This window comes from Oncorhynchus tshawytscha, linkage group LG12 (assembly GCF_018296145.1).
Source record: "Oncorhynchus tshawytscha isolate Ot180627B linkage group LG12, Otsh_v2.0, whole genome shotgun sequence".
Classification (NCBI taxonomy): Eukaryota; Metazoa; Chordata; class Actinopteri; order Salmoniformes; family Salmonidae; genus Oncorhynchus; species Oncorhynchus tshawytscha.
Window position 1 is genome coordinate 56,810,858 of NC_056440.1, and position 26,458 is coordinate 56,837,315.

The 26,458-nt window shown below is 42.0% G+C and overlaps 2 protein-coding genes across 3 annotated transcripts; one reads left to right on the forward strand and one right to left on the reverse strand.

Moving 5' to 3' along the window:
- The first annotated feature begins 101 nt into the window (after positions 1 to 101).
- LOC112232256 (PR domain-containing protein 11-like) lies at positions 102 to 4,595 on the forward strand. The gene is given in 6 exon segments (XM_042331107.1): positions 102 to 225; positions 1,759 to 1,853; positions 1,855 to 1,947; positions 1,949 to 2,020; positions 2,172 to 2,427; positions 3,734 to 4,595. Coding segments are annotated over 6 exon segments (705 nt in total). The 3' UTR covers positions 3,799 to 4,595.
- A 3,009-nt stretch (positions 4,596 to 7,604) lies between these two features.
- Positions 7,605 to 24,690, reverse strand: LOC112263511 (synaptotagmin-13). Of its 2 annotated transcripts, none has more exons than XM_024439891.2 (6): positions 23,796 to 24,690; positions 21,326 to 21,548; positions 18,673 to 18,810; positions 15,256 to 15,557; positions 9,603 to 9,723; positions 7,605 to 9,418 (listed from the first exon to the last, which is right to left on the reverse strand). In XM_024439891.2, the coding sequence occupies exons 1-6, from the start codon at positions 23,967 to 23,969 to the stop codon at positions 9,108 to 9,110; spliced, it is 1,269 nt and encodes a 422-aa protein (XP_024295659.1). In that variant the 5' UTR covers positions 23,970 to 24,690; the 3' UTR covers positions 7,605 to 9,107. The 2 variants fall into 2 exon arrangements, with proteins under 2 accessions (XP_024295659.1, XP_042186766.1); XM_042330832.1 differs by lacking the exon at positions 23,796 to 24,690 and adding an exon at positions 22,075 to 23,535.
- Positions 24,691 to 26,458: the final 1,768 nt, after the last annotated feature.

Below are 26,458 nucleotides of genomic sequence, written 5' to 3' on the forward strand. Positions count from 1 at the left end.
TTTTGCTATTGCCAGACTGAAATTTAATGTCGAGTTTATTTTAAATACTAGGACTAATTGTATTACCTGATCCACTTGTATTCATGAACTGCCATTATATTATGCTTTTTCTACCAACAGACTTGACATGGTATGCTGAGGTGGGGAGTCTGGGGACCTATGCACTATGGCAGAGTCACTTGCCATCCAGGACCATTCAACAGAAGCAGAACTATGCACCAAGTAGTAATATGAATAAATTTGGCCTAGTAGCCAGCAGATTGCTTACAGTTGCAGACAGGCTAGGGTCGGACAGTCTTCCTGTGTAAATTAAGACACAGCGCCGGCTCCGAAAATGTACCTCAAATACAGCGACGAGAAATGTGTTGTACTCCGAATTGTCCCATTATCCCAACTGTTACACCGAGTTGATTAAACGACTGCTAAAATAACAGCGGAGCCGGCGCGAGATATGGCTCGCAAAACGTAACCCAAACCAGGGATGATAAATACATTGAACTTCCGAATTGTCCCATTATCCCAACTGTTACACAGAGAAGATCAAATAGCAGTTGTTCAATCGTCTCAGTGTAACAGTTGGGATAATGGAACAATTCAGAGTACAACACATTCCTCATCCCTGGATGGGGTACGTTTTGGCTCTGATGTGTCTTAATCTACACAGAAAGCCTGTCTGACCCTAGTGCAGCTGTAAGCAAGTGGGTTGGATCTGCTGGATAGCCTAGTAGTATCTATGTGTTCTATCCTCTACTAATCAATGATCTGCTGTTTTGATCAGTGGAGGCTGCTGAGGGAAGGACGGCTCGTAACATGTGCCTGAAATAGAGTATAATGGCTGAAATGGAGTGAAAGGAATCAAACACATGAAAACCATTCCATTCCAGCCATTATTATGAGTCGTCCTCCCCTCAGCAGCCTCCACTGGTTTTCATATAGCATAGTCTGTTTTGATATCTGTTGCCTTGATAGCCCATCTTTGCAGGTTAGTTCAATAAATGGATGCTATTCAGGTGCAGTAAGAAAAATTAAATAAAACATTTGACGCTCATCCAGAGATTGCATAGTCACTTTACTTCTACCTACATACATATTACCTCAACTAACCTGTGCCCCTGCACATTGACTCTGTACTGGTACCCTCTGTATATAGCCTCACTACTGTTATTTTACTGCTGCTCCTTAAAAAAAACAAGTGTTAAGTAAAAACAAATATTTATTTATTTATTAAAGCTGCATGTTGGTTAAGGGCTTGTATAACTAAGCATTTCACTGTCTACACCTGTTGTATTCGGCGCATGTGACAAATAAAATTAGATTTGATTGTATTTTGATATGCTATAATCTTCTAGTGAAATAAAAGACATTGAGTCCTCTGAGACAGAAGGAGCCAACCAGAGATTGAAAGTCGACCACTTGCTTTTCACCATTGAAAGACACCAAAAATGTTACTTCTGGTGTGATTATTAGATATTTCCGTCCAGTGCCTTTACACACAGACTCGCACTAAAAGAGCCTTAGACTATGACTAAGAGCAGCTGAACTGTGTTTGACTGTTTCATTTGTTCGGATACTTTGATACATTTCCCAGTGCCACTAGGCCTATCATTTCTTTATGTGAATATTGCTAATGAAATGTACTCCACAACTTCTATTGTTGGCGTTGAATTATTTTGTCATCCATGTATCATTGCTTGACATAACTTGACATTTTACCTTCGAATGATATTGCTTAAAATGTACCTTTGTCATGCCTTACAGTTTGCGACGAGTGCAAAGACAATTTTATTGATGAATGCCCCACACATGGCCCTCCAGTATTTGTGCCTGACACCCCTGTGCCAGTGGGTTGTCCTAAACCGTGCCGCCCTTACTATCCCTAGTGGCATTGAGGTCATTCAGGAAGGCAGTGAGGTGGACGTGTATTGCGTAGACAAAGACATTCCCAGGTGGGGCACTCTTCGGTCCTTACCAGGGTGAAGTGATGTCACAGGACAAGTCCTCTGGTTTCTTCCCCTGGATGGTAAGTTGAATCCACAAACCTCCTTACTATGTTTTGCAATTCACTTTTCACTCGTATGACTCATGAAATTGTCTTCCTAATGTCATGCATCAGGTGTAACTTTAAGGCACTCGCATCTACGTATTTATGTCAATGATTTTTTTATCCCTAGTTGGTGGACAAAAACAACTCATACAAATCCATTGATGGTAGCGACGAAACCAAAGCCAACTGGATGAGGTATGTCCGAAACTCTTCAGAGGACATTGAGCGAAACCTGACAGCCTTCCAGCATGGTGAGCACATCTACTTCCGGGTGTGCCGTGACCTGTCAGTGGGAGAGAGACTTCGGGTACGGTACAGTGATGACTACATGGACCGATTACACCCCATGGCCCAGGACACCATTGACAGCAACTTGGCCACAGGTAACACTCCTAACTAATCCCTTTGCCAGCCCTCTAGTTAACTACCAAACATATTGTTATTGCTTTCCAGAGTGCTACAATGTGTGTACTTTTCTACCCATATCACTGATCTAAGCTCTCCTAAATAGTTATTCTAAGAAATGCAATAGTATGACATTTTGACCACCGGGGGGAGCCATGTTGCAAAATACATGCAGAAGCTCAAACAATGAATGGCAATATCAAACCAGTAGTCACCTTTTGAAATTAATAGTTCATATATCAGCATGTCGTTTTACGCACAAATATAGTTAATAAAGAGGATTTTGTCATTTTATTATGTAAGAATGATTACTTGTTTGTTTATATGGGGTGGCGGTAGCCTAGTGGTTAGAGTGTTGGACTAGTAACCGGAAGGTTGCAAGTTCAAATCCCCGAGCTGACAAGGTACAAATCTGTCGTTCTGCCGTCATTGAAAATAAGAATTTGTTCTTAACTGACTTGCCTGGTTAAATAAAGGTAATACAAAATATTATTATAAGCAGTTTTAAGGTGCTTACCCATCAGAGGCTGATCAAGTTAACTTGTCAAGCCCCTGGAATGTTACAGCCCGGGACCGGGAGGCCAACCAGGGCCTCATCGAGCACTACGGGTCCCCAGAGATCCAGGGCCTAACTGAACAACCAGAACCAATGATTTGAGATCATTGCCAGTTGGATGGAGGCACAGGGCTTCCTGATCAGTGAGAACTCCTGGCAAGCGATGCTTCCAAAAGTGGCGCAACATGGAGCGCACGTACAAAGATTATGTGCTGGCGTCCAAGAGGACTGACTGGACGCAGGAAACAGCCCGAGTTCTTTGACCAGTTCCATGCACTCATGGGCCAGAGGCTGAGCTCCAAGCTGGCTCCTGCTGACACCCCAGCCAGGGCGTTGACCAAGCTGAAGCCTAAAGCTATAGCACCAACTCCAAGCCCTCTATGCTATTGTAGTCCCATCGGGCCATCCCGTCAACCTCCGTATCCCCTCCACCCCAGAGTCAGAGATTGGAGTCTATGAAGGCACCACTGAGCCTGAACCGCTAGCCAGGAAGTCCAGGAGCAAATGGTTCCCACATCCCAAGATACTCCAGTCAAATGCGGAGGAGAAGAGGGCAGAGAATCAACTCCAAAAGGGGAGGAGGTCATGGCTTGGGGATGACACATGTTATGACGTTGAATCTTAGCAGTTGGCCTATAACTGAAAAGGACGCAGCCATTTTCAAAATCATTGACAGTCTTTGTGTAATAACTCTTCATTTTTCTCTGTCTTCCTATCCACGTCTCTAGCTGCTGAGAACGGTGGGTCCCTGCCTGTGTGGTCAGATTCGGAAAGTGATCAGTCAGGACATTGAGGCTTTAGTAGAGCTGTACAGCTCTCCAGAGATCCAGGGACTGATCAGGGAGAACAAGACCCGAACCAAGAGGATCTTTGAGATCCTAGCTAGCAGGCTGAAGGAGCAAGGCTTCCCCATCAGTGATGTGCCTGAGCAGGCGGGGGGGTGATGCTTCCAGAAGTGGCAGAACCTGTCGAGGATCTACAAGGAGTACGTCCTCCACCCAGAGAATGCTGACATGGCCAAGAGGAAGATTCCAGCCTACTTCAACAGGCTCTAGGACCTCATAGGCCACCGGCTCAGCCTTCAACTAGTTGAAGACTCCCCCGAGCCTGATGGCAGCATGGGAGATGCTGAGGCAGATGCAGGGGTTGAGGACATAAGCCAGAGTCTGTTACACATTGTGAAGGTGCCGGCGAGCCCCATTGACATTGTCAGTCCCCCCTCCACTTCTGCCACCTTCTCCTTTTCACATAGAGAAAACCACCTCCGTGTTAGAACCAGTGGGTGGAAGATAAGGAGGATGGCAGATATATTGGATGTCTTTCAGGGTTATAGGGAGGAGGACAAACGATTGCAAGAGGAGAGGGAAAGGAGGGCAGAGGAGCGCTTTAATCAGCTGCGAAGCCTTCTGCAGCAACAGCACACCGAGACTATGGCGGTGATGAGAGAACTGATCAATTCCATGAAGATGAAAAAACTATGATATATATATATATATAAGTTTGGACACACCTACACCTACACACCTACTCATTCAAGGTATTTTTTAACATTTTTTAAAACTATTTTCTACATTGTGGAATAATAGTGAAGACATAAGAACTATGAAATAACACATATGGAATCATGTAGTAACCAAAAAAGTGTTAAACAAAACAGCTTCAAACAGCCACCCTTTGCCTTGATGACAGCTTTGCACACTCTTGGCATTCTTTCAACCAGCTTCACCTGGAATGCTTTTCCAACGTTCTTGAAGGAGTTCCCACATATGCTCAGCACTTGTTGGTTGCTTTTCCTTCACTCTGTGGTCCGACTCACCCCAAACCATCTCAATTGGGTTGAGGTTGGGGGATTGTGGAGGCCAGGTCATCTGATGCAGCACTTATCACTTTCCTTCTTGGTGAAATAGCCCTTACACCGCCTGGAGGTGTGTTGGGTCATTGTCCAGTTGAAAAACAAATGATAGTCCCACTAAGCCCAAACCAGATGGGATGCCGTGTGGCTGCAGAATGCTGTGGTAGCCATGCTGGTTAAGTGTCTTGAATTCTAAATAAATCACAGACAGTGTCACCAGCAAACCACCCTCACACCACAACATCTCCTCCTCCATGCTTTATGGTGGGAAATACACATGCAGAGATCATCCATTCACCCACACCGCCTCTCACAAAGACATGGCGGTTGGAACCAAAAATCTTGAATTTGGACTCCAAACCTAAGGACAAATGTCCACTGGTGTAATGTCAATTGCTCGTGTTTCTTGACCCAAGCAAGTCTCTTCTTCCTATTTATGTCCTTTAGTAGTGGTTTCTTTGCAGCAATTCGACCATGAAGGTCTGACTCACAGTCTCCCCTGATCAGTTGATGTTGAGATGTGTCTGTTACTTGAACTCTGTGAAGAATTTATTTGGCCTGCAATTTCTGAGGCTGGTAACTCTAATGAACTTATCCTCTGCAGTAGAGGTAACTCTGGGTCTTCCATTCCTGTGGCGGTCCTCATGAGAGCCAGTTTCATCATAGTGCTTGATGGTTTTTGCGACTGCACTTGAAACTTTCAAAGTTCTTGAAATGTTCTGTTTTGACTGACCTTCATGTCTTAAAGTAATGATAGACTGTAATTTCTCTTTGCTTATTTGAGCTGTTCATAATATGGACTTTTACCAAATAGGTCCAACTTCTGTATACCCACACTACCTTGTCACAACACAACTGATTGGCTCAAACGCATTGCGAAGGAAAGAAATGACACAAATGAACTTTTAACAAGGCACACCTTTTAATTGAAATGTATTCCAGGTCACTACCTCATGAAGCTGGTTGAGAGAGTGTGCAAAGCTGTCATCAAGGCAAAGGGTGACTATTTGAAGAATCTCAAATATAAAATATTTTCTGATTTGTTTAACACTTTTTTGGCTACTACATGATTCCATATGTATTATTTCCTGTAAATAAATGCTCTAAATGTCAATATTTGTATTTGGAATTCGGGAGAAATGTTGTCAGTAGTTTATAGAATAAAACAAAAATGTTCACTTTACCCAAAACACATACCTATAAATAGTAAAAACAGAGAAACTGATCATTTTGCAGTGGTGTCTTAATTTTTTCCAGAGCTGTATATACATACACATGTGTGTATGTACAGTTGAAGTCAGAAGTTTACATACACTTAGGTTGGAGTCATTAAAACTCGGTTTTCAACCACTCCACAAATGTCTTGTTAACAAACTATAGTTTTGGCAAGTCGGTTAGGACATCTACTTTGTGCATGGCACAAGTCATTTTTCCAACAATTGTTTACAGACAGATTATTTCACGTATAATTCACTGTATCACAATTCCAGTTGGTCAGCAGTTTACATACACTAAGTTGACTATGCCTTTAAACAGCTTGGAAAATTCCAGAAAATTATGTCATGGCTTTAGAAGATTCTGATAGGATAATTGACATCATTTGAGTCAATTGGAGGTGTACCTGTGGATGTATTTCAAGGTCTACCTTTCAACTCAGTGCCTGTCACAGCTGTTTCGCCTCATCACATTGTCCTATGTAAGATTAAACTCTGGCCAAAACAATGGCTCCATTGCTGACACAACTAGGCAGCAACAAGCATTTTCATTTTAAATTGAAAAGAGAAGTATCAGACCCATGGGACAGGCTGATCTAGTCAGTACGTTTTACTTATTAATGAATCAGTGGGTTTATTTCGTAGTTCTCATTCATGCAATTATTCTTCCAGGTTCATGTTGTCCTTGCCAGGCAATGGATAAAAAATGTCCCATCGTTCTTTCTCTCTTTTCTGGCCATGACGGATATTGAGGTTGATGAACTGTGCTATTGGTTATGTTATATAACCAGCAGATTGGAAACAACATTCATTATTCATTCTGGCCATGTCTGCAGCTGCAGGGAGATTGTAATGGATAGTCCACAGAAGGGGTGGCAGGTAGCCTAATGGTTAGAACGTTGGGCCAGTAACCGAAAGGTTGCTAGATAAAAATCCCGAACTGACAATGTAAAAATCTGTCGTTCTGCCCCTGGACAAGGCAGTTAACCCACTGTTCCTAGGCCGGTCATTGTAAATAAGAATTTGTATCATAACTGACTTGCCTAGTTAAATTTAAAAATATATATTTATTAAAAAGGACAACTGCCTGGAAACGCTGGATGATTTATTGTTGCCTTATATCCAACCACTGCCTCTGCATCAGTTAATTTACATAACAATGTAGCTACATCATTAGTTGGAAGTGCTGTTGTTTAGGGCTATAAAGTGTATGCGCATTGCACACCATTGCATGAATAATGATTGCACTACTTACACACAAGCTCATATCTTAACAAATAGGCAGGAATATAATGGCCATGGCATGCTAAAACAATCTGACAAAAGATCATTCAGAATCTCATGAAGATGTAAATTTGTTTTTTAAAATATATACAAACGATGACTTAAGGCCTAAGTACAATAACACACAAAATAAGACATTTGTTTAATTTATTTCCAAGAAAAAAAAACATATACATATAAACATATAATTTTTTAAAATTTTAACTAGGCAAGTCAGTTAAGAACAAATTCTTATTTTCAATGATGGCCTAGGAACAGTGGGTTAACTGCCTGTTCAGGAGCAGAACGACAGAACGACAGATTTGTACCTTGTCAGCCCGGGGGTTTATTACCAGTGTTCTTGTAAATTCAACACCGTGCATGTGAAACAGCCATACTTTAGTTAGTCAATAAGTTATAATTTAATTAGGTTGATGATATTCCGGTCTGTTACAGTAAATCTTTGTTTTTGTGTGAAATGGCTTGGACGGGTGATATTAATATGTAACTTCATCTCAACGTGATAACGGTAGCTCATTCAGCTATGAAAAGCTAGCTACTGTATCGTAGGTCAGGTCCAAGGTTATATCAGTTACGCAAAATGAGCTCTGAGGATAGGAAGTATCAATAAATAGATATATTACATCAATGTCTGCCCGGATGTGGTGTTAGGTGCTGATACTGTACATAGTGCTCTCTGGATGCCCGGGTATTTGCACATCCTCAGTACAACTCGACGAGAATCAGATTTTGGCATGATATATTTTGAAGATGTTTTTATTTTCACACATTTTGTGTGTCAGTGTGTATATTTTCAAATTACACAGTGTGTTCCTCACTGGTGCAGTCTATAAGCAGTTCACTTAACAAAAGCTATGTAAAAAATAAAACCACAATGGAGAACAATACCTTTTGTACATAACTGAAGCAAAGTGGGTTGAATGGAAACAGGTGTGAAATTGAGTTGATAGTTGTATTGTAACTACTTTAAATATAACATGTATATCAACTCTCGTATTCTCCTAAGATAGAATACATCTGCACATATTCATAAAAATGACAAATACAGTATATTACTACATTAAACACTGCATGATTTTTTAAATACATCATGTGGAAAACTTTAGCTGCCGTTTTTAGACCCTGTGTAATAAGATACACTTTAAACATGTAGTCCACTGTAATTTCATCACTGTTACAGTATATCTATGAATACTAATACTTGTCCTTTCAGTAGTACACCGGGCTTTTGAATCTCCTATCCGTTCAATATTGGCTGCCTTTAAGTTTCTGCCAGGTGCATTTTCTCGATTGCTTTCCAAGCGTGTGAATACATCCCTTTACAAATAAAATGACAGCTCTACTCTAGAATAATTCACTGATATTTATCATACCCTTACATACCATATACACAATCCCCTACAACACAAAAACACAGGCATTATCATATTTATTCTGTTCAGCTATAAAAACAGATCATAGAGGTGGTTAAGTATAGGTACTGTAGGCAAAGTATTACATTGCATTGATGAGTTTCATTGAATATATAAAATGTGTTCATAATTGGTATTCTTTGGAAATTCTGTGATATTCAGTGACATTTCAGTTTGGTGTATGCTACTGTTGTCATGGGATGCTGTGGGATAATTAATCGCAGGTAATGGGATACTTTCAATATAAGTGGATGAATAGATTTAGGCTATTAAAGGAAGGCAGTTGACATGCCCCCCCCCATTTGGGTATTTGGAAGGGCAAAGCGGACAGGTGGTTATCTTAGTCATACAGTGGGTGCCACATGGCGATCTGCTTACGGGGGTTGTCTAGCATTTGCTGCCAGTGTTGGAGGCCAGTGTTAGAGGCCTGTAAACCCAGCTGACAGCGGCCCAGGGACTCCTGCTCACCAGGACCTGCCTGGTTCAACACCTCCAAGTCCAGACTGGATTTAGACAGCAGCTCGCGGGGAACCTCCAGCATCATCATCTCATTCCACACTGGGTTCATCTTGTGCTTGACCCGTCGCGTCTGCTTCTTCTTCCTCCTCAGCTTGGTAGTCTGGTGCTTCAGGGCCAGTTTCACAGACAGGTCTAGGAACAAGGAACGAGGCTTTCACTACAATGACATCCACCAACCAAAATATTTTTCTATCTTAGCATACTCTAGCGTCAACCTGTGGATGGACTACCCATTCACGGTTGTATGGTTTAATGAGCAGTTGTAGGCGTCATACAGTATGAGCGGCAATGGGTTAAATTAATAAACAGGGTGTACCTATGGAGTTCTTCAGCTTGTCTGACTGTAGTCCTCGAGCCTTCATCACCACTACTCCCAGCCGGTTGGCTGCAGGCAGGTAACTTATAGACAGCAGGAGCTCTCCAGCTGCCTGGACATCCTGCCGATTGTAGTCAATAGTCAATTACACCTATTCACTGTGATTAGAACAGGTCACATGAAAACGTTTCCTCTGCAAATAATGTCAAAAACACACAGCGGGAAACTTCAACACATAGCAGACTTTAATATACATAGGTTAGAACAAATATCAACAAGCAATGTCCATTTATGAATGACAATAAGGTACGCCTGTTACCTTGACACCATCATTAGCGGACACAAAGGTCTGATTCACTAGTAATCAAATGGACTGGATGAATGGCTGAGTGAGTCACCTCTGTGCCTCAGGAAGACTAGGATTCATTAGGCACAGATCCTTATAATCCCTGCCATTATGCTTCTGATGCTACTGGTGAATCTCATATTGATCTGAAATTGTGCCACTTTGGTAAATGGTCTTCCTGCGTGGGTTAGGGGCATTGCAACTCCTACACATACTGCAATATGTCCCAATATGTCACTTTACTAAGTGGAATATCAGAGACTCTTACAACCAGGAAAGAGTCTGTCGTAAAAGTAATATCATATAAACGTAATGCGTAATATGTGTGTAGGAGAGGCTTTACAGTCAAACTGTTATCATGCACAACCAAACTGTGTGGAGGGTTGATTTGTGAAAGTAATTGATATCTAGGGTCTTTGGTCATCCAGTAGTGCACATATGAGGAAGAGGTTCGTATTATGTTCAAACAGGCCACACACAAAAATAGGGAGCCCGCTAATGGACAAAAAGTCAAGGATTGTGCATTAGCCAATATGCAGCATAGACGAGGCATGATTGTCTTTTTAGGGGATGCTTGAAAATGACATGTTAACTACATCATTCTAACAGCACCAAAGAGCACAGTACAATTTTACAGCTTGAGCATCCCTTTATAGTCTGCGATACATAGCAAGTAAACCCTTTAAAGTAGCAGCCTGACTCACTCTTTGATTTGCTGTGAGCAATAGATCAAAGGGGGGGTAAGTAATCGATGCAAAGGGAATGGGGTAGTCTTGTTTTTTTTAATTAGTGTTCTTCTCTGAGTCATAACTCTGCACATCCACATCTAAATCCACAGTTTTGTGAAAATGTTTCTCTCTCTTTCAGTGGACGTCTGATAAATCAAACATCTTCTCTCTTTCTTCAGTGGAGTATCATAGTGTGTAATCTCCTGAGGAGCTACAGCACAGTCTACTGCTGTGTGTGTCATCACTGGCTTCTGTCGGCCCCATCTGCCCCCTGTGTTCTCTTTATGCAGCTATGACCATTAAATAAAGAGCTGAAAAACTTCTCACTGTGTTCAATTAGAAATCATTTATAGCTATTCTCCCGTGGCGGTGTATCACTTGCGTCACAGCCTACATCAGACAAAACTGCCGCCTTCCCCTCCCTGCATTTCTCAGCCTCCTCCTGTCCTCTCCATCTCCCTCTATCTGCTATTTGTCTTTGGCAAAGACTGATTTCTCTCGTGTCATCCTCGTATCTCTCTCCGTCATCTCCCTCTCGTGCATCATCCCTGTTTGTGATTCCTGGCAGGACTTCATGCTCTCTTGCGCATCCCAGAAGAAAGATAGTCCCAAGGGTTTGTGATGACGTAGATTCTGATCTCCTGCCTAGCTCTTGGAGGCTTACGATGGAGCTGCCAGGAAGGACTGGAGAGCTGGCTGTTTTTTTATTAAATCCCTATTTGCATTCAGGTGTCCTTGTAGCCGAAGTTTTGAAGAACAGCTTGTGGGTGGACAGAATGAGCTGTTCCGAAAGAAAAGAGAAAGAAGATCATATTGGGGTTTCTTATAATTCCCCTTTTTTTTAAAGGTTTCCCAGCCTTGCAAATGGATCAGAGACTGAATAAACTTGCAGTATACATTTTGTCTCTGTATGTACTCAATCCTTTCAGAGATTTCTATCAAAACGTCCAACAACAATCTCTCTTTCAACACTATATACAAATACTCCCTGTGCCACTGAGAATGAGGCGTGAAATGGATTTCCTTTTTCTGTAGCGGTTTGAGTAGCTGTCCTTTTAACCAAATCCTCTTTAGGTTAACATAAAGCCGGATGGTTGTCGCTTTATCTTGAGGAGGCTTGACAGTGCTTGTTACAGGGTAGCCATACAGACAGGCAGACCAAACCTAGCTATTGAGATAAATGAGTTTGGCCTTGAGTAAAAACGATTTTGATCACAGTGCCTAGTATTCAGTTTCACCAGATCCACAGAACAGTTGTCCAGTTTGAGAGCTGGGATGGCTCAAGTCACTATCAGATCACCGAGGGGTAAGGGCTCTCGAAGGACGCCATGGCAACGCCTACTTTTTTATAACGAACACCTGACAGCCCAGAGAAGCACAGGTTAGAGATAGTTAGTGGAAACACACAAAATATCAGTGACTCAGCCAATACATCTCACCCCAATTCAGAATCCCTCATCATACCACCCAATCTTCAAAAGAAGATAAACAGTTACAGTACTCAAACTATATCTATGATGGTCTCAAAGAGGAACACAGTCCTATACAATTCAATTTACAAAAATATAATAATATTAAAAGAGGAACTGCACGCGCTGATTTGGCTCCTTTTATGGCTCGCTGCGGCCTTCTGGGAGAGAGGAAAGGAGGAGCTGGGATCCTTTGAGAGGTTCATGGCTCTGTTCAAGGCAGTCTTCGACCATCCTCCCAGAGGGCAGAAAGGGAGTGGAGATACTTCTCCAGCGGGGTGCCCAGACCGCTGCGGAGTATGCCCTCACCTTTCGGACTGTGTCAGCCTCCAGCAGATGGAATGAGCCGGAGCACCGCACTCTTTTCCGGTGAGGATTGCGCAAAGAGGTCCAGACGGAGTTGGCGTGTCGAGATGACAACCTATCCTTGGACGCACTCATCGCGATGGCCATCCGTCTGGATAACCTTCTTCTGGAGCACCGGCACCTACCTCTCTCCTCGCCCTCCTGCTTTGGCTGTCCTGAGGCAGAGCCTGAACCCATGCAGGTAGGGGCCACACACCTTTCCACGGAAGAGCGGCGTTGCCGGAGACAGCTGGGGCTCTGTTCCTATTGCGGCCAGGAGGGGCACCAGCTTCAGTGGTGTCTGGTGCGTTCCAACCCGGGGTCCACTATGGCAGAGGGGCGGCCATGTATGCGCACAAACCAATCTCCCCGGCACGCTCCCAATCTCCCCGGCGTATTCGTGACACTCCTCAAGAAATGCCTGCGGCTATGACAGAAAACAAACTTGAGTTGGCTTGGGGGTGTGGTTTGATGTGGGTGTTTCTTACGTGGGCCCTTTCCACCACCAGGACACAACCATCTGTCAGAACCTTGCCCGCAGCCGTTTCCTCCCACTCAATCTCAACAAACCTCCTGGAGGTTGAGTTGAATAACTACAGATGCGTGAGGAGATGACGGAGAAAACTTTGAATAGGTCAGTAGCCTACAGAGTAATAACGAGAAGAATGCAATTGCTGAATGCATGTATACATTTTAAACTAAGTGTTTTGATAACGTTTAAAATGTAGCAACAGTTCCATGTAGAATAAACAACCCTTTACATAATACCGTAGAAGCAGTGTTCTGCTAACGTAATAATGAGCACCTTTCATTGTCATTCCCAGTCGATACAGATACTGTGCCTATCAGCCTGTCAAGTGGTAGTGGGGCTACCTTGGCAAACATGTCAGAGTGGTCATACCTTCCTGTGTGAAATCCTGTATGCAACAGGAGTTCCCTGATCAGATGCCGAATACACAGGGTTTCTCCCTCCCCATATTGACTGACACCATTCAATTCAATCATTTAAAAAAAAAGACAATACAAGTAAAAAGTTGTTTCTAGTAAAATGTTTATGCAGAGTGCAAGATCTCTCTCCATTCAGAGACATCTGTATCAAGCTCATCTGTCAGTCTGGACTTCATCTCATCATCTTGCAAGTCTTCATGTGCTGGCTCCATTCATGTTTCTGTTAACACATGCACATAGTCACTGTTCTATTACCAATGGCAGTTAGGATAGGTCATATCTGACACACAAACGGGTGTTATGTTGAAGTTTCAACAAGTCAGACTAGACCTACCTAATTCTGTTCTCCCTATCAACGACCGTTGGTGAGCAGGTAAGAGGTGAGGCTGGAGGTGAGGTCTTTGCCAGAGCCCCTTTGATGGGCATGGCAGCATAGATCAGCTCCTGGCCCCTCATCAAAGATACTGGTCAGTCACACACACACAGAGCACTGATTATGATTAGCCTGGTGGATCCAACCTGAACGCTGGGTTCATCTTTTTTATTTCTATTCAGATCAAGCTTGTTCCACCAAGCTCGCTTATGCCCCGGACATTATATGCATCTAAAAAGATAGAAAATAAGCAACAAGTAATGTCAGTTTACATCAATTATGTTTCACAATTGGGTTTTCAGAATGTATCAAAGTAACGAAGGGGGTTACCTTGTGTATTTGTACAAATGATGAGCCTGTGAACGCTGTTGCCGCCGACAGGTGAAGGTTGCTGGCCGGATACTTGCCATAGGAATGCTCACAGCGAGGGCAAGTCTGCATGATGCTGATGAGGGTCCTCTTGCTCGTCTCTATGCTGCATGTTTGGCTGCAAACCTAACATCTCTGGAACAACCATATTTATTTGTACCCTACCTGGACACTAACTTAGAGTGGCATGGAAATATGATTACATCGCTAAAGTAACCAAATAATTAGTATGATACAACTTTGCCATAGTATGGTGTCGTCAAATCAACTTTAGAGAGATGGCAATGTTGCCATTACTGTTACGAGCAAAGTTTGTAAAGAAAAATGAGCTAGCACTGCTAATGTTAGCTAACTAAAATACGGTGGTCCCCTCAATCTTAGAACATCAGTCATGACAAAAGGCTTTCCTACTAATTATTTGCCTAACTTTTCTCCATGCCAAATCTGAGTTGGATATAGGTAGGCTAACGCTAGCCAGCTAGCTAGCTAACATCAGCTATGTTAGCGATGATAGTGATAATGATTATCAGTAAACATAACCAGATACATAACCAGCAGTCTATGGTCTAGTTACCGGTATACTCACCACCACTGGGGACCAACAAACTCCAACCACCTATTCCGCATGATAGGGTCCTTCGGCAGGGCATGCAAACCATAGTTGTTGGCTATGCTTCTTGCTGGACGCATGCATTGCATGGTCAATCCATATAGACATTTTCAGTCTCAAACGGCCGTGATCCTTTGAACATGTTGGCTGGGGGCGATTAAACAACGGAGCCCCATTGAAAGAAGGGAAGCGAAGTGGGAGGAGTGGTGATTTGCATGTGGAGCTTGGCAAAACGGGGCATGATTTGTTGACATAATTATAATCCAAACCCACCCTTCAGTTCCAAACTGACTTTATGACCAAAATGACCCTATTTAGACTTTGTAGTCAATTTTGACAATATAATAAATGTTCTGCCAATAGGCCATTTTCAAAAGGATTAGTTCATTTTTAGGAGCAGTTGCTCTTTAACTTTGCGGCCAATGCTGTCTACTATATATCAATGATAAGAACAGGGTAGCCTACCTGTTTTGGTGGTTGTAGGTCGACCCAGCAGTCTGCGTTGGACATCATGCCCACATCAACCAGCTTGAACCTCATGACGCCCAGGTTGGTGTTCTGGGAGAAGTGGTCACAACTGTGAAGGGAGAGAGCCACTTCGCCCTCCACCTCATACCCCCTTGTCAGGGAGAACACCAGGCCTTCCTCCCAGCGGGTGTGGCTGGTCAGGCGTCGCAACGAAGTCTGGGCCTCCCTCTGTCCTGCTGCTAAGGTCAGGACTCCGGCCACATAGCCCTCACAGCCCGACCCCACACTCAAATGCTCCGCTACAGAGGAAGACAGAGAGGAAAGGAAGGCAACAGAGAGAGGGGGAGCGAACCCTGAGAATAGCAGTCTATTGATGTAGTTTTAATTACATTTTTACATTTTACATTTTTAGTAATTTAGCAGATGCTAAATTACTCAAATCCAGAGCGATTTACAGTTAGTGCATTCATCTTAAGATAGCTAGATGGGATAACCACATATTAGTGAGTAGTGTCTGTTCACAAAAGGCCTTCTTTAAGGGGGAGGGGGTCAGGGTGAAAAGGGGGTGCGAGGGGGGTACTGTGGGATTATTTAAGATTCTCTTAGAAGAGGATCGGGTTTAAAATGTTTTCAGAAGATGGGCAAGGACTCTGCTGTCCTAGCTTTAGGGGGAAGCTGGTTCCACAATTGGGGTGCCAGGACAGAGAAGAGCTGGGCTGACCGGAAGCTGCCCTCCCATAGGGGTGGGAGGGCCAAGAGAACAGAGGTGGCAGAACGAAATGCCCGCGTTGGGTGTGTAGGGCTTGAGCATAGCCTGAAGGTAGAGGGGGGCAGTTCTTCTTGCTGCTCCGTAGGCAAGTACCATGGTCTTGTAGCAGACGCGAGCTTCGACTCGAAGCCAGTGGAGTGTGCGGAGGAGAGAATCTCATTAGCTGTTCCCAATTCTGCAAAATACCAGGTCTGCAAAATATCTTATTATGTAAAATTCACTGAAGTTAGAACATTATAGGCTATGTATTCATAAGGAGAGAATGTGTATGTCTAGTAGATGTGTTTATGATAAACAATGCAGAAGCACTTTGCAGACCCGGCATAGGTCTCTCCCAACAGTTTCTCTAACAGCAAAGCAGATGGTACGCCTTGAATAAAAATAGTAATTAATGAAGCTAAAGGCTTGGATATAATGAGATATAATTGAGCACTCGGCAGGTGATAAACAAACCAAAGAGGCAGGACTCGCAGATAGCTGGCCTGCAGAGAACCTGTGTCCTCCGTTAGCATATCTCAATAGGCGTATGATGCTGGTATGAACAGTGTGACAGCTTGCACCCGGACCCCACCACCAACTACCACCCACCCAACCGCCCGCAAGGCAAAGTAGATGCGTTGTTGACCTTTTCATTGGGTGACGCATCAGCATCTAGTCGCTAAGCATCGACATACGGGGACCAGCCAACAGAGGGCAAATGCAAAGGCGTCCAAGCTACTCAACCCCTTATCAAATCCCCCACAGTCTTATGAAGGGGGGAGGACGGTGGATTGCTTTGTCTCACCACAAATGAAATCAATTATTTTGTAGATGGAGGAAATAAAAGAAGCAAGGTAGAATATTGAAATAGATTAAGCCAGTGTGACAGTGTTGGTGCGTCATCACTTTGCCACTCTATTGGCTTCGGAATATTGCTCCACAAGACATGATGCACTGAGGGGATTGGGTTGTGAGGTCTCCATTTACAGTTTCAATCTATTTGTCACTATTGATTAACTGTTGCCTCACATTTATTTATTCACTATTGATTAACTGTTGCCTCACATTTATTTATTCACTATTGATTAACTGTTGCCTTTATTTATTCACATTTATTTATTTATTCTATTTGCAGACAACTGCCTCTTAGTTTTTTCCTTTATGCTTGTTTTCATTTGCAGAAGACATCTGCATGTTGACCTCTTTGATAATGTTAATAAATGAGGTTTGACAGAAAGAAATGCACTGTCATGGAAGTACCTAAATACAGTTGAAGTCGGAAGTTTACATACACCTTAGCCAAATACATTTCAAATCAGTTTTTCACAATTCCTGACATTTAATCCTAGTAAAAATTCCCTGTCTTAGGTCAGTTAGGATCTCCACTTTATTTTAAGAATGTGAAATGTCAGAATAATAGTAGAGAGAATGATTTATTTCAGATTTGATTTCATTCTTCACATTCCCAGTGGGTCAGAAGTTTATATACACACAATTAATTTTCCTGCCTCATGATGACATCTATTTTGTGAAGTGCACGAGTCCCTCCTGCAGCAAAGCACCCCCACAATATGATGCTGCCACTCCCTGCTTCATGGTTGGGATGGTGTTCTTCGGCTTGCAAGCCTCCCCTTTTTCCTCTAAACATAACGATGGTCATTATGGCCAAACAGTTCTATCTTTGTTTCATCAGACCAGAGGACATTTCTCCAACAAGTACAACCTTTGTCCCCATGTGCAGTTGCAAACCGTAGTCTGCCTTTTTTATGGCGGTTTTGGAGCCGTGGCTTCTTCCTTGCTGAGCGGCCTTTCAGGTTATGTCGATATAGGACTGGTTTTACTGTGGATGTAGATACTTTTGTACCTGTTTCCTCCAGCATCTTCACAATTTCCTTTGCTGTTGTTCTGGGATTGATTTGCACTTTTCTCACCAAAGTAGAAGATTCGAGGGAAAAACGCTTTAATGTCCAAAAACCAGGAACACGTACAAATGGGTGAAGCCAAAACACAGGCGCAAACACAACCCAAGGACCACTGGTAATACCCGGACAGCGAAAACCCAACAATAAACAATACACCTCTTACATACACAGCAACAAGCCCGCACAAACACAAGCGGGCTAATCGAACTTAAATAACACCAACCCAAAAACCCCAACAAGGAACAGGTGAAAACAATTAGACAAAACCAAACGAAAAGGGAAAAAGGGATCGGTGGCAGCTAGTAGACCGGCGACGACGAGCGCCGAGCGCCACCCACACAGGAAGTGGAGCCACCTTCGGTGATATTCGTGACAGTAGGCCTTGGAGTTCAGTCAACTTAGTGTATGTCAGTGTATGTAAACTTCTGACCCACTGGAATTGTGATACAGTGAATTATAAGTGAAATAATCTGTCTATAAACAATTGTTGGAAAAGTTTGTGTAATGCACAAAGTAGATGTCCTAACCGACTTGCCAAAACTTTAGTTTCTTAACAAGAAATTTGTGGAGTGGTTGAAAAACAGGTTTTAATGACCCCAATCTAAGTGTATGTAAACTTCCAACTTAAACTGTATGTTGAATAGGTAAACTAGGGTCAATATCATGTTTAGTGATACCTCACCCTTCATAACTTCCATGAAGTGGACATACTGGCAGATCATACTGTTGAGATTGTTGCCTTACCTTCTATCACGGTGATGTGTAGCTCGTTCTGGTCTGTATAATAGGTGAGAGAGAAATGCAGCTTAGGGTGGAGGATGGAGCTGCTTGTTGTCATCCCATTGGTTAGAGCCCTTGCACAGGGGGTTTTGTCCTTTGAGTCTGGGAAAGGAGACGGCGTTAGGGCTGGTCAATTCCTTGGTAACGGAATTGCGCAGAGATTTTTCACTTAAAATGTATGCCAAACAAAAACCATTGATTTCAAAGTTCAACAAATGCTACAACTCCATGCACAAGGACTACTTTTAACAATTTACACTGAACATTTGACAAAAAACACATTTACTGGAAGAAATATGCAGATGCAAAGTTTGGTAACAGAATTTTGGTAAAATCTCCCTCAATTGTTTTATGTGTCCATGTTTTCCAAAAACTCTGTTAAATATATGCTCCGAATTAAGTCTTAACAATGTCTGCAGAAAGAATGGGGTGTCAGCTATGACATGATACATTGACTTTGAAAAAACCCATTTATTTTGGTTATTGAACTACAGCAAGTAAAGTGGATTTACACCCGGTAACGGAATTGTGTTAATGGAATTTATTCATGGGTCTGTGATCTGTACTACACAGAAATGCATAATTATGGATATAAATGTCATTCTTTTCATGGTGATGTATCCTAAATCGGTACACAAAGGTATAAATATGCAATATCCTCCTTTGCATATTTGGGTATTATTCTTCACAATGGCTATTATTTTAATGAGCTCTGCCCCCAAACAAGACCAAATTTGTTTGGTCCAGACCAGACCAAATCTGAACCAATCATAGACGTCTATGTTCCACAAGTTTGGACATCGAAGTGCAGCACAGTAGGGTAGAGTTCAGTACAGTATAGTTCAGTACAGTACAGTATAGTTCAGTACAGTACAGCATAGTTCAGTACAGTACAGTACAGTACAGTGCAGTAGACTTCAGTACAGTACAATACAGTACATTATTGTGTGCTCTACTCTAGTGTGCTCTACTGTGTACTGTACTGAACTCTACCCCAGTACTGTACTGAACTATACTCTAATTTTCCTTGCTGTACTGAACTCTACTGTAATGTACTGTACTTTCCAAACTTGTGAACCCAACTGTGGTTTGTGACTATGATTTCCCATTGTAGCCAATTCAATTGCAGAAATTCTGTTACCGATGTTTCGGAAATTAAATTATTGTTTTGGTAACACAATTTCAAGTTTTAATCACTTAATAATTCATGAACAAAATTGGTATCAGTAAAAATACTAAAACTAATTGATAGGTCTACCTTTACTTGTTTACTTGTACTTTTTTTTGTAATTTCTCATGAGGAAGAGAAATTAAAAAATATATTAAAGATGTATGGGTTTTTGGTAACCTAATATCAAGGCACAAAGGCAATTTTTCTTAAACTTACAGATAGCAGAAACATTTCGCAAAACTAAATATAAGTTTTGATATTAGTTGGCAGGGATCTTTACTTCCAACATTATTGTGTTTTGATTGATGTCTACTTCCTTTTCAGACTTTTTCTGTAAGATGTTTCGTAAGACCCCTTTTCCATCTGTTTGACCAGAAATCGAAGGCTTTGCTCATTCCAAATTGTGTATATACATTTTCATTTCTCTAAAATATAGACCCTTAGCTTTCATTTGACACCCAATTTGATATGCTCCTATGAACTTCACAGGTTGGTGCTCATGGGTCCTTTTATATGGAAATTACCATCTGTTTGTCTTCCTGGGGACATTGAATGGTAAATGTGTGCATCAACTAAACCATGAAAATCAGTGCATCGTACATTTTTTTTTTTAGAAACAATTATTTGAGAAACTATGTATAGCCAAACTGGCTGTTACCGTAAGGCAATTGCATTCAGTTGTAAGAAAGCACCAAGAATAGCAGTAGGAAGATCTTAGCCTTCTGGGACCAGTCCTATCCATCATGCATTAGGTTCCATTGACTGGACACATCAATAACACTAAGTGGATGAGTGTAGGGACGAGGGAGGGAAGAAGGGAGAGTGGGGCAAAGCCTTTGATCACAATGCTCTGGCAGGAGGAGAGGTGAGTTTATTTGTATTTATCCTTTATTTAACTAGGCAAGTCAGTTAAGAACAAATTCTTATTTACAAAGACGGCCTACCCTGACCAAACCCTAACCCGGACGACGCTGGGCCAACTGTGTGCTGCCCTATGGGGCTCCCAATCACGGCGGGTTGTGATACAGTCTGGAATCTAACTAGCGTCTGTAGTGACGTCTCTAGCACTGAGATGCAGTGCCTTAGACTGCTGAACCACTTGGGAGCCCAATAGAGTTAAGTAACTCAAACACAATTATCTAGACTGAGTGAGTGGTAACTCTAATACAATAGAAGGACGTGATTGACTACAGTAATTAGCAACAACATTTGTTTCTGCCAAGAAACTGCCAAGATTTTTTTTCCGGATTTACAGAGGAAAATGTGGTTTCAATCTAGGTCCAAAAATTCACATGTAAAATTTCACCTGAAAAATGTTGAATCTAAATAACTGAAGAGTATAACACATTGTATATGATGAAGGCATAGTAGCTGTGAAAAGAATAGGAAACGATAAAGGAATTTATCTTGTTTAATTCAGGGTGTATGTTATTGGTTGGGGTTTACCTTGTCTGAGGATCGTGAATGTGTCAGAGCTGTCAGTTGCTTGGTTACCAGCATCAGGCTCAGTCGAGGGTCCCTCGGGAGAGGGCTCGCCCCCCTTCTCTGAGGCATGATCAGGGTAGCTGATGACCTCAGATGAGGTCACAGATGGTTTGGGCTTGTATATTTTAGGAAATTTCAACAATGTCCTTGGTTGGATGGGCTCTGTGGATTTTTCCACACTGAACTAGAGGAGGAAGAGATGGTTAAACACAGGCTAATAATACTGTACTATGATACAAGGTGTGGTGAGAAATCACAGCTAGTTTGTAGACTGCTTTCATGAAGATTTCGTGTTGGTCGTGCAGTTCAAAGACAGCAAACCTGCTGTATGCTATCAATCCCAGAGGGATTCATTACAGCCATAGCAGTCCATTATCACTTCAGTCTGGCAATTCACAGGAAAACATGGAACACCAATTTACAGTGAATGCAACTTTCTGACAGTCAGCTAAATGTGGGCCACTCAGATGGGTGAGTTATGGTTATGCTTGCTAAGAAATTCCATCCATTCTCCTGGGCATGCATCATTACTCTCCCAAATCAAACTCTCAATGATAACATTGACTGGTAACTGGAAGCTATTATTTTAAAGTATAGAACTTTATTTATACTTGTGGAATAAATTGCACATTGTTAAATTACATTCCATAATGGGATATAAACAATTCAGAGGAGGACTAAATCTCTCCACCCAGCAAGTGTTCTTTCACCTCCTTAGCCGCACAGTTGAAGTGCTGCAAAAAGCAAGCTGACTGGAACGTGGTGTCCCCCTGGTGCATGCATCATGTGCGAGGGCTTGTGTACGCTGAGGAAAGGAAGGCTGTGTGCATAGACTAGACGCAACATAGTAAATGTACATCTGGAACGATCAAATCAGAATGAAATGTCACGTTTGGTATGGTTACATAAGACAAAGGTTCGGAGTTAGGTTAAAGGATTAACACAAACGTCTCGTAACCCAAAGGTTGCGTGTCTGAATCTCATCACGGACAACTTCGCCATTTTAGCTAATTAGCAACTACTAAGCATGTTAGCTTAACTTTAGCCTAACTCCGAACCTTAACCCGAACAATCCTTTGACCTAACCTCAACCCTAGCCTAGCTATCGTTAGCCACCTAGCTAACGTTAGCCACAACCAATTGTAATTCTTAACATATCATACGAAATGGATGATCGACAAACGAAACATAACATATATACTAATTGGAGTGTCCCAGATTTACATTTACTATATTAAGTCTACGCCTGAGTCCAGGTTGTAGCGTGAGCTGCAGGGGTATCCTGCTCCCCAAATTATACTGACACAGATGTGCAGGGAACCCATGCATTCTTTCTTAGGCTAGTCCTATCAGTTTTTTTTCCCGCTCTGAAAGATTCTGAATCACTCATCACCTCGTCACAAACTCATCGGATTGCTGGGTGCGAACATATGCGTGTCTTTAAAAAATATATATTATCTGCTTCTAACACCATTATTTAGCCATCTTCAAATGAGACCCATATTCAGGAACACTACACAGACCATTAGGCCATAGGAATTAAACACACTGTAGTTTGTTTAAACACACTGTAGCTCTTCAACGTGGTTGCTGAGGTGTTAAGTCTGCTTCAAAGCTGTGGGATCTCACTCTATGACTAATCACTCAAGGTCAAATGTGGACATACGTGTAACACCTTTCGCTTGGCTCAGAGAGAGGATGGGTGGGTTCACTGTAAAGGGGACTGCAACAGACAATCAACCTTTCCCACAGAAAGGACACTGTTTGTGAGCAGAACTGTGATACAATGCCACAAGCCAAGTCACAGGTTAAGCCTCCTGCAGCCCATAGGAACAAGAATAGAGTGCTATACTAACTGTACTCCAGTGCCTATCCAGGCTCTATCTTAACGCAGTCCTTTATTGTAATGTAACCTCTATCTGATGTTTTTTTTTAACTTCTGCATTTCCTGTGTTACAATCTTATTATCAGTTAAGGGAGATATCAAAGGCAGGCATAAGCAGATATTTGTAATCGTCTTAGCCTGTTCAAAAATCAAAAGAGTAGTTGTTGTGTCAGTGTATTAAACAACTGTAGTTAGCTATATTATTTACCAAGAGAAACTGTAGTTACTCAAAGTAAGTTAGTTACCACTCACAGTAGTTACTACTCAGTGAATCTGTAGTTGCTCAAATCAAACATACAGGACAAAGCTTTTTGCACTACAATTACAGATCACATATGAGATATATAAAAAAACAGCTCTACATGTGATATGACATTTAGTCAATGTTATCACTCAATAACCATGGCATTCACTCCAGTCCCACGCCACATAAACCTAGTGACACAGATTCACCAAGTCCCCTGCGGTGATGGTAGTTACCCTCCCAGGAAAGTAAGCTCTCTAAGATCTGAGTCTATGTCCAAGTACTGTAGTAGGGCAGCTCACCTTCTCTGAGGAGTGCAGAACACTGGGTTTAGCCTTCTCTGGGTCTGCATCTTCACCACTTTCCGACTTGCCTTTCTTACAGGACCTGCAGATCAGTGAGAGCCCACAGAGAGTGAGGATGCCTGACGCAGTGCCCAGCGTAGCACCAAGGACAGCAGCTGTGTTGAAAATCATGCTGGTCAAGAAGGGCAACACAGGAAAAAATAAAAAGGAAGAAAGGAAGCTAAAAATGTCCAAGTTACTCTTCAGGCAGCATTACAAATAAAGATGCTGATTGGTTAGTCTGCAGCAAATGTCCCACAAAAATAGGATGCTTTTTCAGGTGACAGGCTACACTTCATTCGGGTACCAGCAGTTGGTTGCAAGCACTTTCAATCTACAGTTCCCTCATCCAGAGACAGAGGGAGAATGTTCCTGTCTGCAGAAGAGAATAGCGTGAGAGAGAGGCAGTCTGCATTGTCTACTTGCATATATTCAGTGAGAGGAGGGATGGGTTAATGACAAAGGGAGAGAAAGGAGTGGGAGGGTACAGGCTGGCTGTCTGGTTAGCTGGTTAGGACAGAATATGTCTGTTTCATGTATTATGTCTGTTTCATTTATGCTTAAGTTTCTCTCCCTTCCTTCTCTTCCCCACTACCACTTTCCTGTTGCCCTCAGACACATCCATGTCTGACATCTGAAAAAATCCTGCTCCCCAGAATATTTTTTTTTTTTTTACACACCAACAGAAAGTTTAAAAAAATAGGCTGATCTCATTCCCCTTCTCTCAATGCACTATCCCCATTATGCTGTTCAACCAGGGGAATGTGCACCACCACAATATTTATGTTTATTCCTCATGGCTAGGCAAAGGATATCTCTCTGAATTGAACATCTCTTTGAATCTGAAATAGCTAGAGTATGAAGACATTTCATTTAGCCACATGAACAGTAAAAAAATATATTCTCACTCATCAAATTCTATATTTGGTCCCCCAACCTTGCCTTAATATGCAGTTTCCATGGAAACAACATAACCCACAGTACAAACAGACCCCCAAAACCTGAAAAAACATCTTGAGGCCAAGCACTGTTCTTAGCACTGCTGTAACCAAAAGTACAGCACTTGAACATGACAAATAAAAAGGCTCAAAGCCTAATTTACTAACAACAGTAGCTGACTGCAAGTAGTTCCACTTTGCAAGCTCTTCTGGAAACATGCTGTATAATGAAAGCCATCACCATGGCTGTCTGGCTAACTTAATAACACTTTAGTCTTCTTTTACATTCCATCCCCATGTCTAGATGAATCACATCCTGAAATTTCCCCCAGGGCAGTGGCCATCTCTCCAAACTGTGTGATGAGGTATGACGTATGCGCTGCCTCAGTTTGGTTTTCCTGGCCGCTTTCATTCAGAAGGCAATACTGGTTCATAATTCTCATTTTTAACACAGCTCATCTATACAATTGAAACAAAAAGATAGCATTCTATAGGTTTACATGTATCCAGCAATCTACATCCAGTGTTAAACCCGCAGGAGGCCTTTTGCTTTTTGGTAGACAGTCATTGTAAATAAGAATTTGTTTTTAACTGACTTGCCTAGTTAAATAAAGGTTAAATAAGTACAGTATTATTATTTCAGACAGTGAGGGAAGTCCCTTTTCAGACAATACTCTTTCATGGGTGTGAATTGAACATGCAAGAGCACAATATGTGAATTGAAGGATAACCCAATGTAGAATATAGGCCTAATCTTTGATGCCATCTTGAGGATGGCCTAAATTGTAAGCAGTTTTAAGGTGCAACATGCAGTTGCTACACTCATTTTTGGATGTGTAACTTAATGATATGTACCCATTGATTTTTGAAGAATACAATTTATAAATGCCTCGTGAGCTTAGTTCAACTGTAGTATCCCATCAGAACCCAAAATATAAGATTGTTTTACTCCAAAGTTTGTAAATAAACAAAGTAAATGTAAATAAACACTATATAGCCTCAAAACATGGTAAAAATTGTCAAAGACTCCAGCCACCCAAGTCATAGACTGTTCTTTCTGCTAACACATGGCAAGTCTAGGTCCAAGAGGCTTCTAAACAGCTTCTACCCCCAAGCCACATTGACTCTGTACCGGTACCCCCTGTATATAGCCTCACTATTGTTATTTTACTGCTGCTCTTTAATTATTTGTTACTTTTATTTTTAGGTATTTTCTTAAAACTGCATTGTTGGATAAGGGCATGTAAGTAAGCATTTCACTGTAATACCTGTTGTATTCGGCGCATGTGTCAAATAAAATTTGATTTGAAAATGATAATTGATATCATGGATTGTCAGTCCCTGCATCCATAGTTCTGTCTATGGATGCAACTGCTGATTCCTGCTTTAACAGGTGGCTTGAACAAGCAAGCATACATAGCATGAACACTGCACTACCAGCTATAATAATCTTTGGTACTATACACAAGGATATAATGCCCTTATAATTGTATGTGCCACATAGGCCTATCAACCAAGCTTGGCCAGAAGACCGGTCTCAAATACAGGGAAGCTACGACACAGTATGTTCCTACAAGCAAAACTCCAGGTTCCAAAATGGAACTGTCCATGGAGCTAAACTTGAACAATTTACCCTCCGATCCTTTGCTGTTAATGTTATTCTTTCTTGACTTTAGAGATTTT